General features: G+C 40.6%; 1 protein-coding gene across 2 annotated transcripts in view; it reads right to left on the bottom strand.

The window, feature by feature from the left end:
- Positions 1-1,162: 1,162 nt before the first annotated feature.
- Positions 1,163-27,365, bottom strand: part of scaf8 (SR-related CTD-associated factor 8) — a 192,126-nt gene continuing 165,923 nt past the window's right edge. For both annotated transcript variants that reach the window (XM_068044814.1, XM_068044813.1), the window contains 9 exons: positions 25,078-25,271; positions 22,145-22,245; positions 18,046-18,159; positions 16,106-16,262; positions 11,550-11,674; positions 9,699-9,849; positions 6,845-6,913; positions 4,322-4,567; positions 1,163-2,904 (listed from right to left, as the gene is read on the bottom strand). In XM_068044814.1, the coding sequence (XP_067900915.1) occupies positions 1,886-2,904; positions 4,322-4,567; positions 6,845-6,913; positions 9,699-9,849; positions 11,550-11,674; positions 16,106-16,262; positions 18,046-18,159; positions 22,145-22,245; positions 25,078-25,271 (2,176 nt within the window). In that variant the 3' untranslated portion in view covers positions 1,163-1,885. The remainder of the gene's footprint in view (positions 2,905-4,321; positions 4,568-6,844; positions 6,914-9,698; positions 9,850-11,549; positions 11,675-16,105; positions 16,263-18,045; positions 18,160-22,144; positions 22,246-25,077; positions 25,272-27,365) is intronic.

The raw sequence follows: 27,365 nt of genomic DNA on the forward strand, positions 1-27,365 counted from the left end.
TTTACTTAATGGAAAAGAAAATAACTGATCTATTCCTCAAAAAACTGCATTAACTGTCAATACACTGACCAGCTGCACAATTAAAACCTCAAACACTAATTGGAAAGTACAACTGTGGAAAAGTTCACAAATTGAACTGATTGATAGAACATTGATCTGTACATACAGATCCAAGATTCAAAGCAGTAAGTTAAATCAGAAGACTCTGGCTCCCAAAATGTTATAAACATAAATAACTTCTAATACCTCAAGAGGATTACATTTTAGGGTGAAACTGGTATTAAATCTACCTCTGTCAGTAGTGTCACCAATACACATAGATGGGTTGACCATTTAATCTTCATGAATCCCTGAACTTTGCGCCATTTATCCATCAAGTTAATTAAGACACAAGCATCTATCTTTTAACTAGAGGAAACAAACTTTTAGGGCATTACCTTGCCGTCTAACATGTTACAAATTTATGATGGCTAAAGCAGATGTGAAAAAGACTTGACCAAACTTCATAAAATAGTCAATGTGCCATTGAACTGGCAATCAATTACTTTGCCCAGAACACAATTTTCTTTTTTACATTCAACTGTGAAAAACACTGGGTCCTAGCCATCCAATTTACTTTCTTTTCATTCTTTACCGATCATGACTAAATGTTTCAAACAACAAAATAATTATGGAGATTTACACTTCAACAGGTCATAGCTGTGCAGGTCAGCACTTTCCTCCCAACCAAAAGGTTGAAAGTTCAAGTTCAAACACCTGCTTTATTCAAGCTCATTTTACATCAGTTGGACCACTAGGGGGAATACTTCATGAAAGCAAGAGTCTCATCTCAAGGGAAGGAAAATCTGACATCACCCATCTTGCTCCTCCTGTTACTTGACCGTAGAGTGGTATAGAGCAAATGGCTCCCCAGCTCTGGATCCCAGCTTGTCTCATGCTCTTACTTACAAGATGCATGCCAGGGAAAAAAGGGATGGTGAGGTTAAAAAGAAATTCTAAAGAGCAAATCTTAGCTCCTACAATATTTTGTTGCTCTGAACTCCTGCTCCCATTCCTACTTAGGTATTTTCTTAATGTATTTCCTGATGCCAAATCAAATCTCGTATGCATTTTTTGATGGCACCTTTCCTTTGCAAAAAAAAACAGATGAACTGAAGATCACAACATTATCAAACAAACGTTTTATTAGCATCTAAAAACAGAATGCACCCAACATTCAAATGATTTCTTTTTCAGCCAATACTCACTGCAGTACGAGGGACAAATCACAAACATTTATTCTGGGGATTAACAGAGACCAGACTGTAAGAGGATTTAAAATGTCTTTTTTTTTTTACAAACAGAAAAGTATTACAATTTTTTTCTACACCTCAGTACTGCACTGCTCACTGTGAATGGGCTAGGCGCTTGCTGTCAACAGGATAAAACATAAAACAATAACTCATTTTCATCAAAGCATTAAATTTAAATACTGTAGCAGCTTCAGGGGATGGAAAAATGCAGATTATGCCCTATTTTTTCAAGTATTACTGTAACCACTTGTATTCCATCCCACCCGCAACAGCTACAAGTTTACCTTTCTTCCATAGGAAGGTCAATTTAAAATTTTTTTTTGGCAAGCTAATATAATCTTTCTCAAATTAAAAGAAATGTGGGAGTTCTGGCCTCTAAGCATGAAAAAAAAATGTCGTTACCTACCGTGTTCAACTAAAGAACAACAGTCTGTACAGGTCAGTTGTACACATTAACTTCAGTTATTAGAGTGAAAGATGTACATCGGATTAAATTGTCTCGCAGACAACAGTGACTTTTCTCAAGTTCCAGTCAACCATTTTGTCCACTGCAGATGACCACCTATACAAAATACCGTCATACTATATGACGATTATGTCCCCTCAGTGTCTGTGTTTTCGGTTACAGGTTGATTTTCTAAGTCATCCTTCTCCTCACTTTCATCTGATGGAGATGCAAGGTTCACAGACACTTCTGGGTCATTGTTTGCAAGCTCCTTGTTTGGCGGCTGGCTGTTTGTTTCTGAGAAATCACCATTTACCCGAGGCCTATCGTCAGGTTTTTGGTGATCGGTGGTCCCTTGAAAATAGTCAAATCTATGCCGAGGAGGAACCCAGTGATCTTGCTCTCTGTCTCTCCCAAAACGGCTGCCATTTACATCTCGGCGGAAGCCAAAATCTCGGTCATCACGATCTCTCTGACGTTCCCAAGGCCTGCTGCGATCATCAAGATCCCTATGTGTTTCCTGGTCAAAACCTCGGTTCCACACTGGACCACTTCTGCCATCAAACCTGAAATTTCTTCCGCCAAACCTTTCATGATCATCATGAAAACTTTTAGGGCCGCCAAAGGGCACAGCACGACGCTCACGCTCATCAAAATCTCTAGAGCCCCATCTTTGGTCAGGACCAAATCCAAATTGATCCCGTCTTCCAAGATTCTCGCTGTTATCCACTGGTGGGAAGCGATAATCCCGGTCACCTTCTTGTTGCATGCTGTCTCGCTGAAAAGAATTATCATTTCCAGCAGATCTTCTTTCATCTCCTGTACCTTGGCTTGCATTAGTATTGCTGTCAACACTGGGGACTCCAGATCTTGTAAATGCTCCTTCAAGCCTATTGTAAGAACTTCCTGGTGGGAAGGGAGCTCTGGACCCTGACTGAAGAGGTCCGTCAATTGATAATGAAGGGGGCATATTTGGCTGAGGTGGCATCAGCAATGGAAACCGCTGCCCTGGTGAGGGTGGCATAATTCCTGGGCGCACGTCCAGTGAGAGCACTCCAGGTATCCTTGGTCCAACCATACTTGGTGGAGGCAAATTTGGTAGTCCTGGTGCAGGTGTTGATGGTTGCATCCCCATAACAGGACCACTAGAAACTGTACTTTGAGTTCCTGCAATAATAAGAAATCACAATAAATAAGATGCTCATACACAGGTGTATACAGTAATTCAGTAATCACAACATAAGAGTACATATAAATCTATTACAGTATTAAATTATTACTGTACATGTTTAAAAACAAAATATTCTGCAAGTCCTCAGAGAAATCCTTCAAGATGACTTCCACTTAGCTGCAGAAATGGATGTTAACGAGGTAAGAAAATATAGTCCGCTTTCACATTTAGAAAATACGTTCTATACAACCGTTGCACACTTGGGTTGTGGCGGAAGAAAAGGGTTTCTGTTCATTTTCCCTTGTATCAAATATTATTTGCTTGCTGAAGGAGCAAGCAACTTGCACTCAGATATTAGCCATGCCACTTTGCAGTGGGCAACTTGGTGGTAGTGCAGGCTGATCTCATCTTCAAATTTCCCTTCATCAGGGAAAGCTCTGGTTGCTACTTTAGGATTACGAGATTGGTTAGTTTGCTGACTGATGAGCTAGTATCGTTCCACACCATGACACAGTACATTGATGAACAAATGCATGACAATCAGGCCACTTGTCACCCACTTTTTAATTACAATAAAATCTATGTATTACAACTTATATCAGTTGTCCTAGTGAGGTAGGGTCATTGAACTGGGAATCAAACTTTCCTGAGACCCCATTAATATAAATCCATGACTGGACTTGGACCTTAACTATTGAAATATACCTTCTTTAACGTGCTGTAATTAACCAACCCCAAGATGAAATGAAGCAACTACAAGAAACTACTGTATCCTCCCATAAAAACTGTAGCTTTGGATGTGCTATACTGAGAACATTAAACTGCAAATGCCTATGATGCAGCTGAGTTAAAAGAAATCTTCAAGCAGAATAAAATGATCCCAGTGTAGTTTAACTCATACTCCATATTGGCACAGTTGCTAATTTTCCACAAGATGCCAGTTTACTGAAATACTAAAAGCCAGAATTATTAATTAACATCTATGTCTCATTATTTCAATCAAATGTAAAGTTAATAGATTTTATATTTTGGAATAAAATATTTCGACTCCTCTATACTACTACAATACTGCAATTAAACCAAAACATTACGCCTTAAGAATCAGACTACTGCATACAGTTACGGCAAAAAGAAATACCTAATGTTACAGCTAAGGAATACAGAAATTCCCCATTTCAAAATGAAAAGGTAAGATGTGTATCTGCAAAGCAGCAATATTTTCTTTCCAATCTAAATCAGACTCACAGTGTTTTGTATAACTAACCGTCACCACAGAATGCAAACTTCATTAAAATGCCAATTATCATTGTGGAAAATGAAAGAAAATGCTGAAAATATTAAGTGTATTAACACAAGATAAACTTGCTACTGTTACTAAAGTGGTGTATAAATATTTCAACAAAATTTACATACCTGGCCCAGATGTAGGTGTTGTTTCGGATGACGACGTTTGGTTGACCGTGCGTGATGTTCCCAAGTCATTTGATCCAACTGGACCAGTTGAGAGGGGCTGTGCGCCAATTGGATTAAACATACCCCCTGGTGGAATACCAGGAGTTGGGAGACTGCTGTGGCCAGAGCCTATATGTGAAAGTAGGTTCCCAAACGGGGAATCCTTTGTACTGTCTTGGGTGTTGGAAAGAGGTGGGCAAACTAGAGCTGCAAAATAATTTTTTTGTACTATTAGCTAATTTTAGACAACAAACTTAAAAACAATCTTCAAATAATTTCAGAACAATCGAGTTCATAGCAACAGCCCAGAGTGTATGCATTCAGTTGTTTTCAACAAATAGAATGGCATATGAACATACAAATTAGGAGCAGGAGGCAGGCCACTCGGCCCCTCAAGCCTGCTCCGCCATTCAATAAGATCATGGTTGATCTGTAACCTCGACTCCACATTTCAGCCTACCCCTGATAACCTTTCAACCCCCTGCTTTGCAAGAATCTATCTACCTCTGCCTTAAAAATATTAAGACTCTACTTCCACTGCCTTTTAAGGAAGAGTTCCAAAGACGACCCTCAGAGAAAAAAATTCTCATGTGTCTTAAATGGGCGACCCCTTATTTTTAAATAGTGACCCAAGTTCTGGACTCCCTGACAAGAGGAAACGGGGTAAACCTTTCAGGACTGAGATGAGGAGAAATTTCTTCACCCAGAGAGTGGTGAGCCTGTGGAATTCGCTACCACAGAAAGCAGTTGAGGACAAAACATTGCATGTTTTCAAGAAGGAGTTAGATATAGCTCTTGGGTCTAAAGGGATCAAAGAGTATGGGGCGAAAGCGGGAACAGGTTACTGAGTTGGATGATCAGTTATGATCATAATGAATGCCGGAGCAGGCTTGAAGGGCCGAATGGCCTACTCCTGCTCCTATTTTCTATGTTTCTATGAAACATCCTTTCCACATACACCGTGTCAAGACCCCTCAGGATCTTGTATGTTTCAATCAAGTCTCCTCTTACTCTCCTAAACTCCAGCAGATACAAGCCTAGCCTGTCCAACCTTTCCTCATGAGACAACCCGCCCATTCCAGGTATTAGTCTAGTAAACCTTCTCTGAACGGCTTCCAATGCATTTACATCCTTCATTAAATAGGGAGACCAATACTGTACACAGTACTGCAAATGTGGTCTCACCAATGCCCTGTATAACTGAAGCATAACCTCCCTACTTTTGTAATCAATTCTCCTCACAATTAACGATAACATTCTATTAGCTTTCCTAATTACTTGCTGAATCTGCATACTAACCCTTTGCGATTCATGCACTAGGACACCCAGATCCCTCTACATCTCAGAGCTCTGCAATCTCTCACCATTTAGATAATATGCTTCATTTTTATTCTGCCTGCCAAAATGGACAATTTCACATTTTCCCACGCTATACTCCATTTGCCACATCTTTGCCCACTCACTTAACCTATATATATCCCTTTGCAGCCATCTTATGTCCTCTTCACAACTTACTTTCCTACCTACCTTTGTGCCATCAGCAAATTTAGCAACCGTACCTTCGGTCCCTTCATCCAAGTCATTTATATAAATGGTAAAAAGTTGAGGCCCCAGCACTGACCTGTGGCACACCACTTGTTACATCTTGCCAACCAGGAAATGACCCATTTATGCCTCTGTTTCCTATTAGCTAGCCAATCTTCTTTCTATGCCAATATGTTGCCCCCTGCACCATGAGCTTTTATTTTCCACAATAACCTTTGATGTAGCACCTTATCAAATGTCTTCTGGAAATCTAAGTACAGTACATCTACCGGTTCCCCTTTATCCACAGTGCATGTTATTTCTTCAAAGAACTCCAAAATTAGTTAAACATGATTTCCCTTTTACAAAACCATGTTGACCCTGCCTGATTACCTTGAATTTTTCTAAATGCCCTGCTACAATATTTTTAATAATAGCTAACATTTTCCCTAAGACAGATGGTAAGCTAACTGGCTGTCGTTTCATGGTTTCTGTCTCCCTCCCTTTTTGAATAAAGGAATTACAATGGCTATTTTCCAATGTAATGGAACCTTCACAGAATCTAGGGATATTTAGAAAATTAAAACCAACGCATTAAATTAACTATTGCACTAGCCACTTCTTTCAGGATCCTAGGATGAAGTCCATCAGGATCCAGGGACTTGTCCGTCCGCAGCTCCAACTATTTGCTCAGTACCACTTCCCTGGTGACTATAATTTTGAGTTCCTCCCTCCCTTCCATTTCCTGATTTACAGCTATTTCTGGGATGTTACTTGCACCCTCTGTAGTGAAGACAGATGCAAAACACCTGCTCAATGCATCTGCCATCTCCTTATACATTACAATCCAAATCTACTTTGTCTTAAGTTTATTTTTAATCAACCTTATATAATCTGATGCAACAGCCATTAAAATCGAAATTTATACAAAGCAACGTTAAATAATCTAATTATACTCACACGTTTGTACTGGAGGAATAGAAGGCCCAATAACTGGAGGTGGAACAACTGGGGGTGGTGGTAGGTAACCTGCAAGTAGGATTAAAAGTAGCCCTTCAGTTTTGCAAATTATAATTTATTTTTCTTCAACTAAATCAAAGTAAGATCTATTAGATTAGTTTAACTAAACATTAATATAAACAATTTAGTTAAAACAAATATTGTACACTAAAGGACTCAAACTGTGCAAATTCAACCAAGTAACTATAATGAACCATTTCAGATTTTGTGTTGTTTTTGTAAAGCAAATACAATTCAAGTGAAGACAGGCACGTACAAATGATCTAACATCTGTTACACTTATAATCTGAGTGTCGAGGCATTCGTAATGACTAAGAACATAAAAAATAGCAGCAGCAGTAGGCCATTCAGTCCCTCAAGCCTGCCCCGCCATTCAATTAGATCATGGCTGATCTGTCCCAGCCTCAACTCCTCTTTCGGGCCTGCTCTGCCTAACCCTCGACTCCCCGAGATTTCAAAAATCTATCTACCTCCTCCTTAAATACATTTAGTGACCTAGCCTCCACACCTCTCTGAGGCAGAGAATTCCAGAGATTCACCACCCTCTGAGAGAAGAAATTCGTTCGCATCTCAGTTTCAAATGTGTGCCCCCTTATTCTGTAACTATGTCCCCTAGTTTGAGATCCCCCACTAGTGGAAACATCTTCTCAACATCTACCCTGTTAAGCCCCCTTAAAATCTTATATGTTTCTATAAGATCAACGCTCATTCTTCCTAACTCCAATGAATAAAGGCCTAACCTGTTTAGCCATTCTTGACAAGACAACCCCTTCATCCCAGGAATCAGCCTAGTGAACGTTTTCTGAACTGCCTCCAGTGCTAGCATATCCTTCTTTAAATACGGGGACCAAAACTGTACGCAGTACTCCAGGTGTGGCCTCACCAACACCCTGTACAGTTGTAACAAGACTTCCCTATTTCTAAACTTTAACCCCCGAGCAATAAAGGCCAAAATTCCATTTGCCTTCCTAATTACTTGCTGCACCTGCATGCTTACTTTTTGTGTTTCATGCACAAGAACACCCAGATCCCTCTGTACTGCAGTATTTTGTAGTCTTTCTCCATCTAAATAATGACTAGTTATATATGCTTTATCTACCTTAGCATTTATTAAAGATGTGCTAAAATAAATATTTCTGCACACAAAAGGAACACGAACAATAGTCTTTAACTCTCCTTCCCTCATTTGAAAGTTATTGTTTTGGATGGTGACACTTTCCTGTATGGAAGGCTCAACCTTTGTGTGTGTGGGGAGATATGGGAGGCTTGCATTTCTGCATAATCTTATATTCACCAATAGTTGGCCTCCAACTCCAAAAGTATAGGCATTTCCTTCTTCAGAGGGCAGAATATGCTTTGTGACATGTAATGAGAGCCAACTGCACCTCTAGCAGTTGTAGTTGACTACAGACCTACAGTTCCATTGTATAGTCAACAGGAATGACTATGATTATTTAGCATATCATGTTTTTGATCAATTTAAAGTAAAATAATTTCCCTCCAATTAACTCATACTACAATGTAAATTGTAATAAAACAGAATAATTACTGGCATGATCAGCAGCAAAATATCAAAAAGCATCAACAAATAAGAAAAAAATTGTGACCAATTTATAATCCATGATTCTTCAACTCTGATTGTGCTTACCATCAGCAAACTGATCACCTAAAATTCAGTGCATGACAACTTGGGTAAGAACAACAACAGACAATTATAATGATCCAGAAAATGCTGCAAATACACAGCAGGATAGTTAGCATCTGGAAAGAGGAAATAATGGTCATGACAGTTCAAAAGTGTGTGCTCTTGAACAAACAAAAAGGTCAACACCATTGGCTTAGACCGTCACCAATGCTGAGGCTCAATTGTTGATGTGTTCTTTCACTTCTGAGTGCTGGCAGATTCACCGTGCTCCTATCTACTATTTTAATTTCTGATTTGCTGCAGTTACAGCTCATCTCCCTACCCTGCCCCCGGCCCCACCCCTGCTCCCCCCCATACTTTTACTATTCCTCCCCATTTCCATGTCTTTCTGTTTGGGGCTCTCTAGTGTCTTTTCATCCTCCACTATTCCCACATTCTTTCATCCTTGAATCCATTATCTTTACTTCACTGATAATCTTTTACACGCCAGCTAATAATTTTCCATTAAGCAGTCTGCAGGTCAATGCACTTCATTTACCCCCTCTGTGATTGGCACATCTGATTTCCCCACCCTATTCCATAAACCAATACATTTACAAACGGTTGCAGTACTGCCAGTGTGTCGATAAATGAGCTACAGTCTCATCAAAGGTGTCAAATTATTTTGAGGTCAAAATTGTTGGAATTCTGTCATTGCTAAGGGCCAGACATCAACGTGATCATCAAATACCATGGCAAAATCTTTGATTGATACACATTATCAAGTTTTATCAAATATAACAGCAGCATGCGCTGTATTGAGTTTATCAGTATAAAAAGGCCACAATTAAAAATTCCTCAAAGATTGTTACAAATTTAAGGGTTATTAAAGCATTATTAAAATTTGTTATAGTGGCATGGCAAATTGAACTTCCAACACAAAGTACCAGCAGTGCAGGTTGAGGGTTACTTCCTCAATTCCGCAAATGGTGAACTGTCAATCTCAACCATGTTGCTGCAGCATGGTTGTTATTGTTATAAAATATAGCTTACAAAATTTATAATGGTGGGGAAATCAAGCACAAGTAGATCACAACTTAATTTGAATGAGTTTAGTATGGGGAAGCAAAACTGCACATAAAAGAGCTAAAAACAGACCATATCTTGTACCTGGAGGCGGTTGTGAAGGATTAAAACTATGACGCAAGAATGGAGGTGGTGGAATGGCTGGGTTGAAGCCTGGAGGAGGTATGGACATTGACACAGGAAAGGCTGGTGGCTGCACCATACCAATTGCTGAAACAGTTGGAGTCACTGGGATCTGAAAACAAATTACAATTCATTGTGCAAAGAATGGAAGTTTTGTTCCTTATACACGTGCGACTAATTTAAAAAATACCCGAGATTCACAAAATTAAGGATTACTTGAACTTGTTATTTGCAAAGTGCAAGGCACACTGAGAGCATTACCCTCAGAATAAGCCTTTTTCTTTAAGTGCCGTCACCATTTACGGCAGTTGTATCCAAGTTTTAACATACAACCTGTCGGTGTATTTAAATTTTTGCTCCGGCAAACAGGCTCTCAATCAGTAAATAATGGGATGCCAACTTTATAAGGTCACTATGGGATAAGTTAAAAACTCAAGTTGACAGAAAGTACAATTTAATTGAGTATACATTGATTTACATAATGGGGCAAACTCACTGAAATTATGTCCCCACGTTTAACTTGAAGCCTGACAGCATGTTACAATAGACCAGAGTGCACTCCAGCAGCATGATGTTATATATGCTGGAACTATAGATGCACATAGTATTCTATAGCACGCGATATTAACATAAAAAGTCACTAAACATATTAAAGGAGAAACCAAGTGAAGGAGAATATCTTGTATAAAGTACTTCATGTCTATATAATTTCAAAATTCCCTCCAAGTAGATACTTCCAACAAATAAAGTACCACTTTTTTGGCTTATTTTCCCTTCCATATAGCCCTGACATTTCAAACCTCCTTTCATATATAGTTGTTCAACAAGTGTCAGCTGTGACTCTGTGGCAGCACTCTTGCCATTGAGTCAAAAAGTTATGGTTTCAAGTCCCGTTCCAGAGACTTGAGCACACAATCTAGACTAACGCTCCAGCGCAGGCCAACACTCCAGGAAGTGCTACATTGTCACTGGTGCAGTCATTTGAATGGCATGTTAAACAAGAGACCCTGTGGATGTAAAACATCCATGGTACTATTTCCAAGAAGAGCAAGGGAGTTCTCCGCAGTGTTTTGGGCAATATTTATCTCTCAACCAACATGAATAAAAAACAGATTATCTGGTCATTATCACACTACTGTTTGAGACACCTTGGCTGCTGCGTTTTGTGCATTGCAACAGGCACTACACTTGAACGGTACATTGACTGTAAAGCTCTTTGGATTGTCCTGAGATTGTGAAAGGCACTATATAAATGCAAATCTTTCTTTCTCCTATAATGAATTACACATTAGTCTTAGAGCAGATTCTCAAACAAACCCAAAAGTCAATTGTTTGGACAGCTTGGATGCTATTTTAGAAGCGTCCAAGATGAGAAAAAAGTAGCTATTGCTCATGCTTCACCAGTAATAGGTTTTCCTGGTACATGCATTTTCAGACTGGCAGTACCAACTTCAGCAATTTGTTGCTCCCAGGTGCAAGGGAAAACCTGAGGTGACAATTCCACAGAGGCATAATGGGTAATCGTATCAATGATAACTCCAAGGTAATTTTGAAATTACATACATAAATGACAGCTGCACTTTACACTCAAATTAATACCCTTTACATACACCTTCATTAACAGTAGAATTTAGTTTCCAATTTTGACGAATCATTGAAGTTGTGAGGCTTTTCTTATTCAATGAATAAACCTACATTCTCTATTTGCTTGTGCACCAAAATAATGCATACGATTAAGATAGCAAATTTTATGGAAAGAATAACACAAATCCATGAAAGTGTTAATTTCTAAATATTAAATAACGCTGTTACCTGGACAGGCAGCATAGTGACAGCTTGAGTGAATGTCTCCCCTTGTGATGTTGGTTGAGTGTTATCAGTAGTTACAGTTTGGAGTACACTCTCCTTTACAGACTCAGAGGTCCTAGATTCCCACTCTGAAATACAATGTTAGAATGTTATTATTAATAGATTACAGAATGTCTCACTGTAATTTATAGTGCACAAATTATTTTTACACACATTTTACATTACTTTTAACTTCCCCCTTTTCTGCTTGTAAGATTTTGTTGCTGCTTACCGTTTGCTGTGTTAAGAAATTAAGCAGAAAACAATTTCAAGCAATTTACAAGTAACATTATGAACAAAAAACTAGCAATTTTAACAGCACTCTCAAATATCACTCTGATCCAAAGTTGCAAGGGGATGTTACAAAGATCATCCAATAACTAGGCAAAAATTAGAAAGAAATGTGAACTGCATGGCTCTCTATTGTGTACAATCTACCTCAGCTAGGTTATTGGGGACTGAGGTAAAGTGGGAATTCTTATTACAGACTAGATTCTTCCTCAAGGAGATAGGTTAGAAAAAGAAATGATGCAGTGGTAGCTGCCTGATCACATCTTAGGAATTGTGCTCGCAGCAGTGGAAGTTTAAGAATAAATAACACAAAAGAAAATGAGATGAACCTTTTCAGAGCTGCAATTAATGCTCAGAGGTATGTGCACTGTTTGCAAGAACTACTGACATGTAACCTGGTCACATATAGCACACAACTACGGCAATCTTGAGACATATTTTTGTTTGTTTGTTGGAAATCTGATTTTTGTTTTTGCAAGTTGCCCCAGCTTCAAAGTGGAGGCTGGGCATCAGCTAGAAGATGAATAAAATCTCGTAAAATGTTTTCATGTGAGAAAACATTTCAATAAGTTATGAGGTTTTCCTCACTCATGATATAAACCTTATCCTTCATTATAAATTCCCTGGATCTGACAACGTGTATCCAGGGTTTTAAAAGAGATTTCTGCAGAGATAGTGGATGCATAGATTTTGATCTTCCAGAATTCCTTAGATTCTAGAACAGTTCCCAAGGATTGGAAGGTAACATACATAACACCCAATTATTTAAGAAAAGAGGAAGAGAGAAAACTGCAAACTATTAGCCTAATGTCAGTAGTAGGTAAAATGCTAGCATCTATTAGGAATGTGCTAACAGGACACTTAGAAAATCATAACATGGTACTGCAGAGACGACACAGATTTATGAAAGTCTGAGTGTGTCAGAGAGTGTCAGAGAGTGTCTGAGTGTGTCTGAGTGTGTCTGAGAGTGTCTGAGAGTGTCAGAGAGTGTCAGAGAGTGTCAGAGAGTGTCAGAGAGTGTCAGAGAGTGATAGAGATTGTCAGAGAGTGATAGAGATTGTCAGAGTGTGTCAGGGAGTGTCAGAGTGTATCAGAGAGTGTCAGATAGTGATAGGGAGTGTCAGTGAGTGTCAGAGGGTGATAGAGAGTGGTGGAGAGTGTCTGAGAGTGTCTGAAAGTGTCAGAGAGTGCCAGAGAGTAATAGAGAGAGATGTTTTTGTTTATGAAAGGGAAGTCGTGTTTAACAAAATTGTTATCCTTTTTGAGGACACAACTAGTAGGGTGGATAAGGCAGAACCAGGGGATGCAGTGTATTTAGATTTTTAGAAAGCACTTGATAAGGTACCACAAAGAGGCTATTACACAAAATTAGGACTCGCAGGATTGGGGACAATATATGGATTGAGGATTGGTTAATGGACAGAAAGTAGAGAACAGGAATATACGAGACATTTTCGGATTGGCAGGCTGTAACTAGTGGTGTACTGTAAGGATGAGTACTTGGGCCTCAGCTCTTTACAATCTATATTAATGATTTAGATGAAGAGACTGAGTGTAACGTACCCAAGTTAAATTTGCAGATGATACAAAGTTAGGTGGGGAAGGAAGTGGTGAAGAGGATGCAAAGGGGCTGCAGAGAGATATGGACAGGTTTGGTGAATGGGCAAGAACATGGCAGATGGAATGCGATCTGGCAAAGTGTGATGTTATCCACTTTGGTAGGAAAAATAGAAAAGGAGAAAGTTTTTTGAATAGTGACAGACTGGGAAATGTTTGCATTCTGAGGGACAAGTGTCTTTGCACTTGAATCACAGAAAGATAACCTAAAGATACTGCAAGCAATTAGGAAGGCTATATTAGGTATTTTTAAAAATGAGTTTATGGGTATGTGGGTGTCGCTGGCCAGGCCAGCATTTATTGCCCATCCCTAATTGCCCATGAGAAGGTGGTGGTGAGATGCCTTCTTGAACCGCTGCAGTCCACGTGGGGTAGGTACGCCCACAGTGCTGTTACGTTGGGAGTTCTAGGACTTTGACCCAGCGACAGTGAAGGAATGGCGATATAGTTCCAAGTCAGGATGGTGTGTGGCTTGGAAGGGAACTTGCAGGTGGTGGTGTTCCCATGCATCTGCTGCCCTTGTCCTTCTAGGTGGTAGAGGTTGCGGGTTTGGAAGATGCTGTTTAAGGAGTCTTGGTGCTTTGCTGCAGTGCATCTCGTAGATGGTACACACTGCTGCCATTGTGCGTCAGTGGTGGAGGGAGTGAATGTTTGTGGATGGGGTGCCAGTCAAGTGGGCTGCTTTGTCCTGGATGGTGTCGAGCTTCTTGAGTGTTGTTGCAGCTGCACCCATCCAGACAAGCGGAGAATATTCCATCACACTCCTGACTTGTGCCTTGTAGATGGTGGACAGGCTTTGGGGAGTCAGGTGGTGAGTTACTCGCCACATGATTCTTCGCCTCTGACCTACTCTTGCAGCCATGGTATTGATATGGCTACTCCAATTCAGTTAGCCTTTGCTACAAAGGAATTGGAGTAAAGAAGTCTTACAACAATTATACAGGGTATTGGTGAAGCCACACCTGGAGTACTGTGTAATAAAAGCTGTTTTAGTCTCCTTATTCAAGTACCGATACACTTTCCCTCAAGGGAGTGCAACAAAAGTTCACTGGACTGGTTCCTGGGGTTAGGGGATTGCCCTAGGAGGAGAGATTAAGTAGACTAAGCTTTTATTTCCTGTAGTTTAGGAGAGGTGACCTAAATGAAACATATAAAAGGCTCAACAAGGTAGATGCTGACAAAATGTTTCTCTTGGCTGGAGAATCTAGAACACAGGGTCACAGACTCAAAATAAAGGGTCGGCCATTTACAACTGAGATGAGAAGAAATGTCTTCGCTCCATGGTTGTAGATCTCTGGAATTCTCTAGCCCAGAAAACTGTGGGTGCTCAGTCATTGAGTATATTCAGGACAGCTTGATAGATTTTTAAGTGCTAAGGGAATTGAGGGATATGGGAACAGTGCAGGAAGGTGGAGTTGAGCCATGATCTTGTTGAATGGCACAGGAGGCTCAAAAGCCCAAATGGCCTACTCCTGCTCCTATTTCCAACATGCTGGATTCTCCCTGCCCCTCCTGCGGCGAAGACACTATTGTAGTTAGGTAAAAATCTAGTTCCAACTTTTGGATGGATACCATTTTAACAAAATCTTACAACCTACGCTTCTAGAAAAGGATCCAAACAGGAGAAACTGTTTAAATCAGTTCTTAAATATAAAGGCAGATACATATAAAACAATTTTTTTGCATTTTATTCAGTAGTCCATTAAATAAAAATGTGTAATGTTTCTTTTATACTAGATTGCCCATAGCACTGTTCAAGATGAGTTTTAAGGATTTGCCTACCTATTTTCATGTTATAGAGAGTATCATGGTTCTATGTGTTCCTTCCCTATTTTTGCTCAGATTTTTGGTTCCTCATCTTTTTGTTTATGCTCGTCTCTTCTGCTTTTCTTTGTCATGTTTAGATTGTTTCAGCCCATTTCTCTTGGATGGGAGTGGTAGGCCAGTTTTTGGGTGGCAGGGTACAGGTGAGGGATTGGCCATGGCCACAAGCTGACTTTAAACTGGTGAGCTTCAGGTTGCAGGAATGATCCAGTGCAGCATACTGGTATAGGAGCAGATCAGGGCCAAAAAGCTAAGGTTTGGAGGTTTGAAATAAAAACAGAAAGTGCTGGAAATACTCAGCAGGTCAGGCAGCATCTGTGGTGAGAGCAGAGTTAACGTTTCAGGTCTGTGACCTTTCATCAGAACGCTCTGATGAAAGGTCACAGACCTGAAACGTTAACTCTGCTTCTCTCACCACAGATGCTGCCTGACCTGCTGAGTATTTCCAGCACTTTCTGTTTTTATTTCAGATTTCAAGCATCTGCAGTATTTTGCTTTTATTTTATGGTTTGGAGCTTGGTGTTTTACAGCATGGTGCCAAATTGTTACCCAGATTGGAGACAGACATTGTCTTGGAAGTTATATTTAAACGCACCATACATATGTAGATTAAACAGGCTCGACTTCAGAGAAAAGCGTGCTACCAACAGAGCTTATTGTATACAAACCTCTTAATAAAACTGAAAACACAAAGAACAGACAATCTCTTCAAATAAAACAGGCAGGAAAAATAAAACCTGCATCAAAGACCTTTGATAATCTACTAAAATACAATGACGACCTCATACCACTATTAACAGTTTCCTGATCGATCATGCCTCCTTCTGAGAAGCCTTCTAAATCATCCAATTTCAATTTTTCCCATGGAATATATGTGACTCCAAGGTCCACATCCCAAAACTGCTTATATTCAGGTTTCACACCTTTGTTTAAAGCCCAAGCAATCTGAAGAGAGAAGAGAAAGCAGATTAAACAATAGTACCAAGACGTTTGAGAAAGGAGTATGATTAGATTAGAGATACAGCACTGAAACAGGCCCTTCGGCCCACCGAGTCTGTGCCGACCATCAACCACCCATTTATACTAATCCTACAGAGTATAAAGGTACAAAGTTCATCACTGCATTTTGGTACTCTTTTCCTTCCTTAATTAAGTACCATTTTAGTTTGTATATTTAATACTGTTTTACAAAATATTCCTGGACTACTTAAAATAATATGGCATGAGCACAGTAAACACTGATTTATTTAAGTAACTTTCCCTTGACAAGTGATCCGAAACTATTCCCTGACAATTGTTGAGCAGGTAAATTGATTCAAGGGTTGTCCCAGTTGTACCAATGTATTACTTAACTGTTTGGGGAGCAATACAGAACTATGACTGAATACCATGGGATAGATTGAATTAATCACCCGTGGCGAGTTTTTGCGAATTGCACAGGCCTACTGGGAGACTATTCAAATTAAGCTTTTTTTTGGTAAAAAATAAAGGAAGGGCACGAACAGGCACCGTTTAAAAGTTTGTAAATTTTTTTTTTTAAATTACTAAGCAAGTATTTGCTCACAGGTGGTGGACTTGACACGCTATAATTGTGATGAACTAATTTCAGCTGTATTAATAAAACTGCATCAGGTTACCACATTTAACATATCAAGGAATACTTTTTAATGTAAGAAAAAATAAACAATTATGTTCTAAACGCTACCCAATTGCACTGATTCATGGGAGTTTGTGATTATGCAAATATGTTTGAGCTGAAACTTGAACCATAAAATCAATTCAGAAGACTAATACAATTTTGAGTGCAACTTCTATCTGGATTGCCAATTGTGCCAAATGCAAAAACTCTATCCCCACATTTAACTACCAATCTATTTTGCGTTTCTTGGAGCCATCGGACCATGCCATTTTGACATATTTTGCTTCAGTTTGTCTGTCTTCTTCTTCTATCTCTCTCAATTCTTTTCACTTTTCCTATTTTACTCTGCTGTTTTTATCCCTCACCAATTTATCTGCAACCATGTATGGAAAGAAACAGTAGTAGTGGGAAACAGTAGTAGGGTCAGAGGCAGCAGCAGCTGCTGTATCTGCAACTTGCTAGAAAGGTAAGCTGGATGGTAGGTGTAATCTGAGAGGCATCTGGTGCTGTTCATAGCCTGTTGGAGTTAACAGTGCTCTAACACTCAGCCATGGCCTCTTTAAGGCCCAACTTCAACTCTGTCTCCTACTTCCAGGACAAAGCAATATTTAGTGAGATGAAAAATGTTTGTTGAAAATATACCCCTCTTCAGAACTTGCTGGCAGGGAACAAAAAATGTTACCAATGAAGAAGTCTCTCCCGCTAAGAGTCTCATCCAGCAAATCCATTCAAGCACAGAGCCTTTACCCTCAAAATAAACTCTGTCATTGAACAAAATAAACTCTCCTACCCAATAGCGATCTTAAATCTAAGCAAGAAAACACTTTTTTCTCTGAAATAAAATCACGTGGAGCAGATCTACCACCAGAGCACAGTGGACATGGAACTGCTTTTCTCCTTCAGTAGCACCTGCCTCAGGAATCCTCGAACCTCCACTCTATGCTTTTCCCTTTCTTGAATATGCAGACAATCCAAATCAAAAATGCAAAAAACTACCCACACAACAACCACAATAAACAAATTGAAGTCTTTCCTTTTGTCACTAGTCAAATGGAACCAGTGTGTAGTTTGTTCAGAGTTTAAACTCACCTTAATAATTTTGGACCCCATTTTAAAGGATCCAGTGCTTAGCTTCTGAAGAGCACGAAAAGCATCCTGCCGATGAACCATGCAAACATATGCACATCCTCGAGGAGGTATCATCTAAAAGAGATATACAGTAATTTAAAAAAACCTCCATCTTTATTCAAACCAGTTATGTTTCACACTAATGGAATATCCAACCCTGAAGTAATGGGAGTGGATCACATTAATGAGATACCATCCCTGAAGTACTGTGAAGTACCACATAATAAATTCATTGGCAAAATTGAAGCCCATGATTTAAAAGGGGTAGTCGGGGTGTAGATATAAGATTGGCTAAGATAGAAAACATATAGTAGTTCTGACTGTAGGGAAGTGTCACCCACAGGTCAGTATTAGGCCCAGCGCTGTTTATGGTATATATTATGACCTGGACTTGGATATGCAAGGAATAATTTCAAAGTTTGCAGATGACACAAAACTCAAATATAGTAAATAATGAGGAGAATAGTAACAGACTTCAGGTGGACATAGACTGGTGAAATGGGCAGAAAAATGGCAAATGAAATTTAATGCAGAGAAGTGTGAAGTAACGTATGGTAAGTAAAATGAGGAGAGGCAAAATAAATTAAATGAGTATTGCTGAAAAAAGACATGCTGTCAAAGCTTTTCGTCTTGCACTCATCAGGATAGACGCAAGAATGCCAAATTTCAAGGGGAGCAACAATTTATACTGCATGAGAAAAGGGTGCTGATTGGTTTGCAAATTACCTCTGATTGGTTGAGGCATTGCCATGGAGAATATATATACTGTATATATTCAAACGCAGGGACCTGTCCTCTGCAGGCAAAAGGAACATGTCCAAGTGTTGTGCCTTTTTTTAATTAAACAAAAGTGTGGGGGACAATAGTTCCCTGGTGCATTCTCCATGGCAATGCTTCGACCACAGTCGACTTGCCAACCAATCAGCACCCTTTTCTCATGCAGCATAAATTGCTGCTCCCCTTGAAATTTAGCATTCTTGCTTCTGTCCTGATGCATGCAAGATAAAATGCTTTGTCAGCATGTCTCTTTTTTCAGAAATACTCACGTTCTGTACTACCAAGCAACTATAAATTATATAGTACAATTTTAAAGGGGTTGCAGTAACAGAGGGATCTGGGGGTGTACGTTCAGAAATCTTTTAAGGTGGCAGGATAAGTTGTGAAGGCGATTAAAAAAGCATATGGGAACCTTTCTTCATAAAGGGAGCCATAAGGAAGTTATGCCAAGCCTTTACAAATTCACTGGTTAGACCCTGGATGGAGTAGTGTGTCCACTTCTGGGCGCCATACCTTAGGAAGGCTGTCAAGGCCCAAGAGTGGGTGTAGAGGAGATTTATTAGAATGATACCAGGGTTATGTGGAGAGTTTAGAGAAGCTGAGGAGATTTAATAGAGGTGTTTTGACAGAGTAAGTAAGGAGAAACTGTTTCCAATGGCAGAACGATCAGTTACCAGAGGACACAGATTTAAGGTAATTGGCAAAAGGAACAGAAGTGAGATGTGGATTTTCTTTTTAAAATACGAGTTATGATGACATGGAATGCACTGCCTCAAAGGGTCGTGGAAGGAGGTTTATTTATTTTCAAAAGGGAATTGGATAAATACTTGAAATGGAATAATTTGCAAGTCTATGGGGAAATGCAGCGGATTGGAACTCATTGGGATAGGACTTTTAAAGAGTTAGCACAGCCAACATGGACCTTCTGTGTTGTACCATTATATGATTCTATGCAGAGCAACACAGGCTACATTTCTGAATGGCGCCTCAAGGAACTGATTTCCCTAATTTACCTTGACTTTTTTTTTCTTTGGCCTCCTTATCTCGAGAGACAATGGGTAAGTGCCTGGAGATGGTCAATGGTGTGTGGAGCAGCGCCTGGAGTGGCTATAAAGGCCAATTCTAGAGTGACAGGCTCTTCCACAGGTGCTGCAGAAAAATGTGTTTGTCGGGGCTGTTACACAGTTGGCTCTCCCCTTGCGCCTCTGTCTTTTTTCCTGCCAACTGCTACGTCTCTTTGACCCGCCACACTTTATGGCTGCCCGCCAGCTCTGGCGAACGCTGGCAACTGACTCCCACGACTTGTGATCAATGTCATAGGACTTCATGTCGCGTTTGCAGACGTTTTTAAAGCGGAGACATGGACGGCCGGTGGGTCTGATACCAGTGGTGAGCTCGCTGTACATTGTGTCTTTGGGGATCCTGCCATCTTCCATGCGGCTCACATGGCCAAGCCATCACCTTGACTAATGCTTAGGTATTCGAGTGCATGCATCTCCAGGATAGTTTGTGCAATTTTTTTTAAATTGAAGGTTTTACCTCAGATACATATATTACTTTATATAACACAGTAATGATCTAGATATACAAGGAGTTTTTTTAAAAATTACATTAACATTGTATACACATAATCCAGATAAGAAAAACAGCTCTAAAAATATATTATTTTGAGTCTGTCACCTTTTATTTCTATCTGTTCTTCATTCATCAAGTTTACCCAGTTCCCAAAGACTCATTGCTCTATCAGCCATTTTTGACAACAGGCCTGTAACTCTTACAATTTGTTTGCCTATCAACTTAAAGCTGGTTTGAAATCTTGAATTTTCAGCCAAGCAGGAGGAAGACCAATGAAGTTTAATTTGATCAAAACTGGTCAAATTTCTGCCTTTTCTGGGCAACTGCAATTACTGAGATCTACAAAAGAGACTTGCCAGTGGACCAGGTAGGGGAAATTTTCCATAATAGATCATCCTGTAAAAGTTGTATGGACCAGAAACTAAAAACCAATAAATGTAAAATCAATTATGCTATTAAACGTCTTGCACGTGTGCCTATTATTAAAAACATCCTGCCTTCAAATTCTGTCCACTGCAGAGGAGCAGCATGGAACATATATTTGGAAAAGTAATGAATGAAAAACTCATTTACAGCAGGGCATCAAGAGTCAGTGAAGGAACAGTCACATCTTGTGTTTTTCCAGCTGGTTGACAAAATTGCCTGGGAATACCAAAACTGCACCTCTAACATTGCAGCACTCCCTCAGTACTGCCCTGAAGGGTCATCCTGGATTATGTGCTGGGCCAGAATTTAACGGAGGCGGTGGTCCCACCTACTGGCTAGAAAGCTGGGGGTGAGCCCACCTCCGCTGGGCCTGGATGCCACTCTGCTATTTTGTGTGGCTAAGGCAATTAGTTACCTGCTGTCATGGCTTCCTCCGCTCTGAGGCAGGATGTCCTGCCTCCAAGAGCTGCCAGCCAATCAGCAGGCTGGCAGTTCTTCAGTCCCAGCATGCCACCAGAAGTGGTGGCCGCTGCAGGGACGGCACCCAGCATGAAGAGGCACGATGGATGCCGTCTTTGGAACAGGTTAAGTGGGGTTGGAGCTTGCCAGTGCCAAGCCCCGGTTGAAAGGTGGGGGGGGGGGGGGGGTTGTTTCAGCAGGGGTGGCCTGTGCTGCTGGAAGGGCCCTCGTTGGGGTACAGGGTGCCCGTTCAGGACGTCACCCCACCAGGGGGCTGCCCGTCCGCCACTGGTAAAATACTAGTGGCAGTGGCCTTTAATTGGCCACCTAAGGGCTTCAAATGGCCCAAAGGTGGGTGAGTCGCCTGCCAGCTCCCTTGCAGCTTGTAAGATAGCTGCAGGGGTGGGTAGGCAACTGGCTCGGCACGCCATGCCATCCTGCACGATTTTACGTACCCCTGCCGCCTGGGTGGATGGGGTGGGGGGCTGTAAAGTTCTGGTTTTGGAGGCAAACCCAAAATCTTCTGACTCTGCAACAAGAGTATTACCACTGAGTTATGGGGACACATTTCATGAGCAACGTAATGATCCTATTACTCCTACTTGGCTGCTTAAGAGAAAAATGTTATAATTTGGTCAGTTATAATTCACCAGCTAGTGAGAAAAAAAATCAATCTACCAGCTAGTGCACAAATATTAATTTTACCATTGGATGACTTTATTAATCTTCAGCGAACTAAACACTCAGTGTGGGTACAAAAATCTGGAAGTAAAATGTTAAATGATATTTACACACTGCTACAAATACATCAATCAATACTCACATTTATTGATTCAATCTGGCCGAATTCCTCAAAGAGATTAGTTATATCTTGTTGTGTTGCCTTTTTGTCTACCTGACCAACCCATAGTGTGGTACTGCATACTGAAGTACAAGCATGAAATAAACAAAAAGAATGTAAAAAAATTCACAATGTACATAAAAAGCAGACAACGTTACAGCATTCACTTAACATAATAGGAATAGACATGAAACTGGAGGGTAAGTTTCAAGGCAACAAGTTGGAACATGATCTAAAGATCTGTATTTGTATTTGTGTGATGAAAAGAAAGATTTGTATGAAACTTTTCAGGACCCCAGGATGTCCCAAAGCACTTTAGAGCCAATCAGGTACTTGCAAAGTTTAGTCACTGTTGTAATATAGAAAATGTGTCAGCCAAGGTTCTACGAACAGCAATGTCATAATGACCATGTTTTAGTGATGTTGAGGGATAAATATTGGTCAGGTCAAAGAAAATCTCCCCTGCTCTTATTCAAAACCGTGCCATGGTTCTTTTATGCCCACTTGAGAGCGGTTTAATGTCTCATCCGAAGGATGGCACCTCTGACAATGCAGCACTCCCATTGGTACTGCACTGGAGTGTGGATAAGTCTCTGGGGTGAGACATGAACTGACAATCTTCTGACTCAAGGTGAGAGTGCTACTATGAGATTTCGCTGATACCTGGGAGAGATCTTTGACATTGACCCAGGGAATCCATGTCTATGGCTTTAATGTCCTTTCTACAATGGGGTGCCCAAAGTACTCTCACTTTGGCCTAATCACTTTTTTTAATGTCTGCCTTCATTTACCTGGTGTCTCACTTCCAAGAAATAATGTATTAGAACTACTGTTTATCCACATATTTAAGGGCCTTTTGAGTATATGCTTCCATTCTCTGTTTCTCGTCCCAAAATTGCAACATTCAAAAATGCATCTGGCATCACTATAACCATTCCACTACCATGTTTAAGTTGCTCTGGATTGTTATACAGTCCTCCTGGCTTATTGCCAACCCTCCTATTTTGTGTCATTAGCAAATTTCATAGCCCCTCTGTTCAATTCCAAATTATTACACATACAACAACTTGCATTTCGTAAAACATCCTAAGATGCTATATAGGGACCATATAAGGAAATAACAAAGCAGATGACCAAAAACTTGGTCGAAAAGGTAGATTTTAAGCAGCGTCTTAAAGGAGAGAAGTATAGAGACAAAGAGGTTAGGGGAGGGAATTCCAGAGCTTAGGGCCTCAGCAGCTGAATGCAAGGCCACTTATGAAGCCAAAAACATCAGAGATGCACAAGAGGCCAGAATTGGAAGTGCAGAGATCTCGGAGGATTAAACAGGAACCTGTCTGCTCTCTTGGGTGGGCGCAATAGATCCCATGACACTGTCGAAGAAGAAGAGGGGTCTTATCCCCAGTGTCCTGGTCAATATTTATCCCTCAATCAACATCACACAACAACTTATCTGGTCATTACCACATTGCCGTTTGTGGGAGCTTGCTTGTGTGCAAACTGACTGTCATGTTTCCTACATTACAACAGTGACTACACTTCAAAAGTACTTAATTGTCTGTAAAGTGCTTTAGGAGATCCTGTGGTCATGAATGGTGCTATATAAATGCAGGTCTTTCTTTCATAACTGATGATTATAATTATAATTAATTATAATCATAATTAAGGAAATTGCTGTCCATCTGTCAACACAAGAATAAGTCTAAAGTCACAAGTAAAAAGCCTCAACTACAACAGTTCCTTTCGGCTTTAAATCTGTTCTACTGAGCTAAAAAAATGTAACTGGCATCCCATATTAACTACCTTTAACTGTATAAAGAATAGAAATAAGATAAGAAATAATACATTTATTTAATCTAACATTCACCCAACAGCATACATTATTCCTTGTTCCAAGTCATGGACTTTTCTTCAGCTAGCTACTAAAACGTATGCAACATTGTCATCTAATAGAAATTGCAAACTAGCCAGTGTTGTGGCTAAGGCTACACCATTTTAATCACATGCATTAATTATTGTAGAAAATGCCCTACAACATTCAAACAAAAGTAAACATGCTTCATGTGTATATTTACTTAAAAAACATCTACCATTTCGTAATGAAGAAAGTAAAGCAGTCATAATGATCAGAAAACACTCATACTTGCTTTTCACCTCACCATTTTAGCAACACATAAAATGTACTTGCGATATGTCATGCGAATATAAGTAATGAGATCACATGCCCAATGATAAAATCTATTACTCATTCTGATTTACTAACTAGAAATGCAATCAGGCAGATTTGGATTTCCAATTAGCCATATCTGCCTAGTAAATAAGGTATGAACAACACTGGTATACAAGTGTCACACCAGGATTGAGAAATCACTTCAGTTGCCCTTCTCTTGGTGGCAAAGCTAAGATTAACAAAGCTTTCCTCTCATAGTCGTTCTCTTGCAGCATACCGGTTTACCAATATGTTGTGTCATGGCATTTTAATGAATAGATCCATTCATTTACAGTATAATTTCAATAAAATACAAATTAAAAATTATCTTTGCAACTTTGCATTCCTGTCCTTTTTTAAAAATCTGCAAAAATGTTAGGAGTTTTGTATTAATGGACAGGCTCTTTAGAATGGACTAATTGATGCAATGCTGTCTGATACAAACAATTGTCTGTTGTATCATGAGTACTACTGCCATACACTCATATGGAGCTGGGCAAGACTGGGGTGCTGTGAACTATTAACATAAATGGAGCAACAATGCAGTTCAGTATCTCTGGATAATTCTGCCCAGAACAAAGAGTATGCTACATGTGTAGCCTGCTGTATTATAATCAATTTCTGTCCTAAAGGTGCATAAAAAAAGCAAATCTTTGCTACACACTCAATCACGTTCAAAAACATAAGGAAATGAATCCTTACATACCGCTAAGTGTCTTAGAACGGACAGGTGGGAGACCCTTTTTCTGGCGTTCCTTTTCACGTTCCCTTGCTCTTCGTTCACTTGAGTAAGATCGAGACGACTTCCTTTTTCTTTCTTTTGACCTTGAGCGAGAACGTTTCCGATGCTTGCGTTTACGAGACCCTGATCTGGATCTGGACCTTTTCTTTCGTGGTGATCTAATGAAAAATTACACAAAACTTAACAAAAGTTTCCAGTATTAGGTTTAATGTCTTGCAATTTGCAGTGAATTAGCTATAAAAATATTTTAATTAACATTTGAAATGAACTGCCTCAAACAAGAGTAATGGGGGAGGCGGTGGCGTAGTAGTATTGTCATGGGACTAGTAAACCAGAGACCAAGGGTACTACTCTGGGGACACGGGTTCAAATCACACCATGGCAGAAGGTGGAATTTGAAATCAATTAATAAAAATCTGGAATTAAAAGCAGGACTAATGATGGCCATTAAACCACTGTCGACTGTTGTAAAAACCCATCTGGTTCACCAATGTCCTTTAGGGAAGGAAATCTGCTGTCCTTACCTGCTCTGGCCTACATGTGACTCCAGACCCACAGCAATGTGGTTGACTCTTACCAATGCCCTCTGAACTGGCCCAACAAGCCACGCAGTTGTATCAAACCACTACAAAGTTAATAAGGAACGAAACCGGACGGATCACCCGGCAGTGACCTGCAAAGTCCTCCTTACTAACATCTGGGGGCTTGTGCCAAAGGTGGGAGAGCTGTCGCACAGACTAATCAAGCAGCAGCACGACACAGTCGTACTCTCAGATTCAGACCTTACAGACAATGCCCCAGAAATCACCATTTGCCGGGGTATGCCCTGTTCCACCGGCAGGACAGACCCAGCAGAGGTGGCGGCACAATGATATACAGTCGGGAAGGAGTTGCCCTGGGAGTCCTCAATATTGACTCCAGACCCCATGAAGTCTTATGCCATCAGGTCAAACATGGGTAAGGAAACCTCCTGATTACCACCTACTGCCCCAACCCTTCCTCCTCAGCTGATATATCAGTACTCCTCCATGTTGAACAGCACTTGGAGAAAGCACTGAGGGTGGCAAGGGCACAGAATGGACTCTGGGCAGGGGACTTCAATGTCGATCTCCAAGAATGGCTTGGTAGCACCATTACTGACCAAGGTGGCAGAGTCCTAAAGGACATAGCTGCTAGACAGGGTCTGAGGCAGGTGGTGAGGGAACCAACAAGAGGGAAAAGCATACTTGGCCTCATCCTCACCAATCTGCCTGTCGCAGATGCATCTGTCCATGACAGTATTGGTAGGAGTGCACAGTCCTTGTCGAGAACATGTCCCATCTTCACATTGAGGATATCCTCAATCATGTTGTGTGGCACTACCACCGTGCTAAATGGGATAGATTTAGAACAGCTCTAGCAGTGCAAAACCGGGCATCCATGTGGCGCTATGGGCCTTCAGCAGCAGCAGAATTGTACTCAACCACAATCTGTAAACTCATGGTCTTCATATCCCCCACTCTATCATTACCATCAAGCCTGGTTCAATGAAGAATGCAGGAGGGCATACCAGGAGCAGCACACCAGGAATACCTCAAAATGAGGTGTCAACCTGATGAAGTTACAACCCAGGACTACTCGTGTGCCAAACAGCATGCGAAAGGCAGAACTAAGCGATCCCACAACCACCGATCAAATCCAAGCTCTGCAGTCCTGCCACATCCAGTCATGAATGGTGGTGGACAATTATACAACTAACTGGAGGAGGTGGCTCCACAAATAGCCCCATCCTCAACGATAGAGGAGCCCAGCACATCAGTGCGAAAGATAAGGCTGAAGCATTTGCAAAATTCTTCAGCCTGACGTGCCGAGCAGACAATCCAACGCGGCCTCCTCCTGAAGTCCCCAGCATCACGATGCCATTCTTCAGCCAATTCGATTCATTCCATGTGTTATCAATAAACGACTGAAGGCACTGGATACTGCAAAGGCTATGGGCCCGGACAACATTCCAGCAATAGTACTGAAGACCTGTGCTCCAGACGCGGCCCTAGCCGAGCTGTTCCAGTATAGCTACAATATTGCCCGGGTAGGTTCTGTACGCAAAAAGCATGACAAATCTAACCTGGCCAATTACCACCCCATCAGTTTACTCTTGATCATCAGTAAAGTGATGGAAGGGGTTGTCGACAATGCTATCATGTGACACTTGCTTAGCAATAACCTGTTCAGTGACGCTCAGTTTGGGTTCCGCCAGGGCCACTCAGCTCCTG

The sequence above is a fragment of the Heterodontus francisci genome, chromosome 13 (genome assembly GCF_036365525.1).
Source record: "Heterodontus francisci isolate sHetFra1 chromosome 13, sHetFra1.hap1, whole genome shotgun sequence".
In the NCBI taxonomy this organism is placed as follows: Eukaryota; Metazoa; Chordata; class Chondrichthyes; order Heterodontiformes; family Heterodontidae; genus Heterodontus; species Heterodontus francisci.